The 6,000-nt window shown below is 38.8% G+C and overlaps 1 protein-coding gene across 3 annotated transcripts in view; it reads left to right on the top strand.

The window, feature by feature from the left end:
• Positions 1-35: 35 nt before the first annotated feature.
• The window catches only part of LOC121324067 (zinc finger protein 385D-like), a 95,584-nt gene continuing 89,619 nt past the window's right edge, over positions 36-6,000 (top strand). For all 3 annotated transcript variants that reach the window (XM_041265508.1, XM_041265509.1, XM_041265507.1), the window contains exon 1: positions 36-94. In XM_041265508.1, the coding sequence (XP_041121442.1) occupies positions 46-94 (49 nt within the window). In that variant the 5' untranslated portion in view covers positions 36-45. The remainder of the gene's footprint in view (positions 95-6,000) is intronic.

The raw sequence follows: 6,000 nt of genomic DNA, 5'->3' as shown, positions 1-6,000 counted from the left end.
GCCCCGCTAAAGCAAGCCAGTTGTATCTGAGCGCAAAGAGAGAGGATGTTGCAAACTGACGAGTGCAGAGCTAGCCACAGACGAAACGCGACAGGTAGGCGTGAAACATTTAATAACTTAACAGCAGCGCGAACATTAAACACAGTATTGATTTTTTTGTTATGTGTTTTAAACAAAATTAGAAGTCTGTTAAATTAGTAATGAATGTTTGCGACATGTAGGCAGTACATGTAGAATTGGTTGGTATGATAGAAGCAGAATTGCATGAGACTTCAGATACAGACTATTGCAAATATTTATATTGCGCTGCATGTTTTGCACTTTGGTAAAACACGCTTTTTATTATTTACTAGCGTTGATATATCGTTTGAGCATCACCAATTATAGGTAGTGCTTGACAAGTTTGGGACCATATTGGATGGAGCAGGCTTACCTAATTTATATATATATATGTATATATATATATATATATATATATATATATAATATAATATATATAATTATATATATATATATAAGCGCCACGTCTTAGTCAAAGTTCTGCAATCATAAATGCAACAAGACGTTTATAAAATATACGTTGTTCTTGGTATGCGTTGTAAAACCCCCACGGATTTTGACATAAGAGTGACGTTGACTTATACAAGTGAATTGCGATTAAAATAGATAAAACAAACAAAAAAAAACCAGCCAATGATAGCCAATGCAGTAATGATCCCGCAAGTCTGTCTCTCGACGCCGCCGCTGTGAAATTAAGGCGGTTTTACTGGGAATGCCTCTGGACTGACTGATGGAGATAGCAGCGGTGTCAGAAAGCATCAATTACAAGAGATTCACAAAGCCGAAGTGCAAGTTAATCTTTTTAACCCCCTGTCTCCAGGCTTTACTGTGGATCTCTTTGAGTGACTCCACTGTAGTAAACCAGCTGTTCACTGCTGTCTGTAATGGATGTGTATTATATTCTGTCGGCTGTAGCATTCATTATTTGAAGAATGATTTGATAGGTGTGTACAGGAGGTATATGCTTCTGTACTATACGCATTGTATTATTTGGACTGTTTTTGCTAAGACACAATGTTGCTTTTAACTTCTATGACACCCCCATTCAAAGACCAGGCATGTCAGAATGTGACTGTTTTCAGAAGCTGGCTGTACGTTTTTCTTTTGATAACCATAATTACTGTACTATTGCAGAGTACCTCAGCAGTGTGCACCTGCTATGTGACTGGCATATTATACCTTTATTGAGCAAGTCTCAACATGGAGCATACTACCCCTCCCCCCCACACACTGTTATCAGTCTCAGAATACCAGTTTAGGGTTCTGTACTGTATGGCAATGAAAACAGTCTTGAAAGTGGTACAGTATATCTCTCACACACACACACACACACACACACACACACACACACACACACACACACACACACACACACACACACATACACACACACACACACACACACACACACACACACACACACACACACACACACACACACACACACACACACACACACACACACACACACACACACACACACACACACACACACACACACACATACACACACACACACACACACACACATATACACACACATATACACACACACACACACACACACACACATACACACACACACACACACACACACACACACACACACACACACACACACACACACACACACACACACACACACACACACACACACACACACACACACACACACACACACACACACACACACACACATACACACATACACATACATACACACACACACACACACACACACACACACACACAACACACACATACACACACATACACACACACACACACATACACACACACACAAAGAATAATGTAATCAGAGGATCGTTTCTCGATTCAGTCTGATCGATATCTGTTATAGGATTAGTCGATACTTTATGTATCGTTGGGCTGCTCTAGCAATGCCAGGTGCTCGGATAATAATGTACGCAGTCATGTCAAATCTGCCTAGTTCTCAAGATGCGAGAAAGCTTCTACAGCCTGTTGCAGGAGAGTTTTTTGAGTCTCTTGTGTTGAGGAGCTCGGCTTTGAAACTGTCAGAAGATGCTTTTGTTTGCGTGCTTGTCTATTTTTGCTACATACAAAGACGTGGGTTTGGAAACCTTTTCCTGACATGCAGTTTATATAAGCAGAATGTATCCAGATCGATTGCTCTTATCAGGTTTTAATAACATGGTTAGATTGAGTTTCTTGGCTTTTTAATGGGTGACAGATCTCCAGACGGAAGTCTTAATGGAAGCTTGAGCTGTCAGTGCATTCTTTATATATTAAAACAAAATAGGTGTTATTTGTTAATGCACAGCTGTGTGCTCGATAGCACCGTACCTAAATATGAAGCAGAACACTGTTCATGATCTGGTTCATAAATGTAAGTACTATGGAGTTGCACTCACTAGTAAAACCAGTTTTCTAATATGTAGACTGCCGCTTGCAGCATTATCTGATTCTTCTGTAGTCAGAAACATATGAGATTCACTTAAACATCTACTTAAAAAAAAAAAAACACATCTTTGCATGCTAAAATAAACAGGCCTATACATTTAGCGGCCTCATCCAGAAATTCTCTTTAATGCATTAGATTGCTTGCAAGGAAAAGTGTTGTACTTGTAAACCAATATGTTCAAGAGGAGTTTGTAATATGTCTGGAAGCACTATAATGAATTATTCCTAGACCTGCAGTTCAGCAGCAAAAGAAGGACTATGTCGCATGTGTTGTGTTATGAATTTGCAAACTTCTAATTATGTACGTCAGCCCGCTTTAAAAAACATCATAAACCGGGCAGCTTCTACACACCAAAGCTATTTTCAGAGGTGAAATTTTTTCCTCCTTCTCTCTAAAAAAAAAAAAAAAAAAAAAATAATAATAATAATAATAATAATAATAATAATAATAATGTCTGAATGAAAAAAAATCTTTTATTTATGAGCAGCTGTGAGAAATGATTTTTCAGATGTATTCGTGGTTACTAAATCATTATTATGGGTAAAGATAAAGAGGCTTCTCTGTCAGGTTCAAAACCTGATTGCAGACAGGCTGTCATTGTCAGGATACTGTATACAAAACATGACTGAATATTTCTTTGCATTTCCACTTCCAAGACAGTGCCCTGGCCATACTCTTTTCTTTTAGTAGAGTCCTGTTAGTCTTTTTGTACAATCATAGTTATTGATCGTATTCTCTTTAATGCATAAGATTGCTTGCAAAGAAAAGTGTTGTACTTGTAATACTGTAGTAGAGTATACATTACCATGTAGAAAATGCATGATACGTTTTGAAAGAAGGGATAAGGAAAGTCAAGGTTGTGGCATATGATTCTCCACAGTATAGTAAAATGAAGGTTATAAATGAAAAACTAATTAGGCTAATGCAATCTAGGCCACTAATCTAAAAACCACCAGACATCCAGCTGAAACGTGTGTTGTTGGATTTTCAAGTTTCTTTTAGAGTTAGAAGACCGCTAGAGAGGGATGTGTAGTTATGAGCAATACAACATTGTTACAGAAACCACAATTTACAAAAAAAACAACCTTTCTTTCTCTTTCTTTCTTACATAAATGAGTGCATTCTACGTTTTAATCTTTTTTTCTGCCCCCTTTTCAGATATGAGTAAAACGCAGAAATGTTTCGAACAGACTGCACGTACAAGTTAGCTAATCATTTTTATGATCACGGGTTTGTTAGCTTTGATAGGCATGCTGTTTTGAAATGATGGCAGATTGCTATTAAAAAAAAAACAAAAAAAAACAGCAATCAGCAGGTAATCCAAATTCTGGCTTGGGCACAGCATAATCAGTACTATTTTGCCTTAATGTATTTTAAAGCTACAGCCTCACACAGTTTAGCCTCCTGTGCACTTTGCTTGACAAAAAAGCAGGCATGATTGACGGCCCAGTTTATTTACATTCCCTATAGGCAGTTGTATCTTTAGTAACGCAAGCTCCCCCCTTGTAATATAAATACCTCTGTGACATTGCTAAGCAGAAGAAGGTGACATCACAACACTGTTCAAGTTCAAAGCTACCCAGTTCAAGAAGTAAAAAAAAAAAAAACAGATAATTGACTCCTCTTCCAATGCTTTCCAGATTTAAATGAGCTGGCAACCTCGCAAGAGCTGCGGTCCTAACAAAATGCTGCCTACCAGTGATGCAGAATGTCTCGCTGCAACACAGGAATATAGCAGTATTATATACATGTCAAAATGCTGCCTACCAGTGATGCAGAATGACTCGCTGCAACACAGGAATATAGCAGTATTATATACATGTCAAAATGCTGCCTACCAGTGATGCAGAATGACTCGCTGCAACACAGGAATATAGCAGTATTATATACATGTCAAAATGCTGCCTACCAGTGATGCAGAATGACTCGCTGCAACACAGGAATATAGCAGTATTATATACATGTCAAAATGCTGCCTACCAGTGATGCAGAATGTCTCGCTGCAACACAGGAATATAGCAGTATTATATACATGAAAATGCTGCCTACCAGTGATGCAGAATGACTCGCTGCAACACAGGAATATAGCAGTATTATATACATGTCAAAATGCTGCCTACCAGTGATGCAGAATGACTCGCTGCAACACAGGAATATAGCAGTATTATATACATGTCAAAATGCTGCCTACCAGTGATGCAGAATGACTCGCTGCAACACAGGAATATAGCAGTATTATATACATGTCAAAATGCTGCCTACCAGTGATGCAGAATGACTCGCTGCAACACAGGAATATAGCAGTATTATATACATGTCAAAATGCTGCCTACCAGTGATGCAGAATGACTCGCTGCAACACAGGAATATAGCAGTATTATATACATGTCAAAATGCTGCCTACCAGTGATGCAGAATGACTCGCTGCAACACAGGAATATAGCAGTATTATATACATGTCAAAATGCTGCCTACCAGTGATGCAGAATGACTCGCTGCAACACAGGAATATAGCAGTATTATATACATGTCAAAATGCTGCCTACCAGTGATGCAGAATGACTCGCTGCAACACAGGAATATAGCAGTATTATATACATGTCAAAATGCTGCCTACCAGTGATGCAGAATGACTCGCTGCAACACAGGAATATAGCAGTATTATATACATGTCAAAATGCTGCCTACCAGTGATGCAGAATGAACACAGGAATATAGCAGTATTATATACATGTCAAAATGCTGCCTACCAGTGATGCAGAATGACTCGCTGCAACACAGGAATATAGCAGTATTATATACATGTCAAAATGCTGCCTACCAGTGATGCAGAATGACTCGCTGCAACACAGGAATATAGCAGTATTATATACATGAAAATGCTGCCTACCAGTGATGCAGAATGACTCGCTGCAACACAGGAATATAGCAGTATTATATACATGTCAAAATGCTGCCTACCAGTGATGCAGAATGACTCGCTGCAACACAGGAATATAGCAGTATTATATACATGTCAAAATGCTGCCTACCAGTGATGCAGAATGACTCGCTGCAACACAGGAATATAGCAGTATTATATACATGTCAAAATGCTGCCTACCAGTGATGCAGAATGCTCGCTGCAACACAGGAATATAGCAGTATTATATACATGTGCTGCCTACCAGTGATGCAGAATGACTCGCTGCAACACAGGAATATAGCAGTATTATATACATGTCAAAATGCTGCCTACCAGTGATGCAGAATGACTCGCTGCAACACAGGAATATAGCAGTATTATATACATGCAAAATGCTGCCTACCAGTGATGCAGAATGACTCGCTGCAACACAGGAATATAGCAGTATTATATACATGTCAAAATGCTGCCTACCAGTGATGCAGAATGACTCGCTGCAACACAGGAATATAGCAGTATTATATACATGTCAAAATGCTGCCTACCAGTGATGCAGAATGACTCGCTGCAACACAGGAATATAGCAGTATTA

The sequence above is a fragment of the Polyodon spathula genome, chromosome 12, assembly GCF_017654505.1.
Source record: "Polyodon spathula isolate WHYD16114869_AA chromosome 12, ASM1765450v1, whole genome shotgun sequence".
NCBI lineage: Eukaryota > Metazoa > Chordata > Actinopteri > Acipenseriformes > Polyodontidae > Polyodon > Polyodon spathula.
Note: the sequence above shows the minus strand (reverse complement) of the source record. Positions and strands in the feature narration are given on the sequence as shown.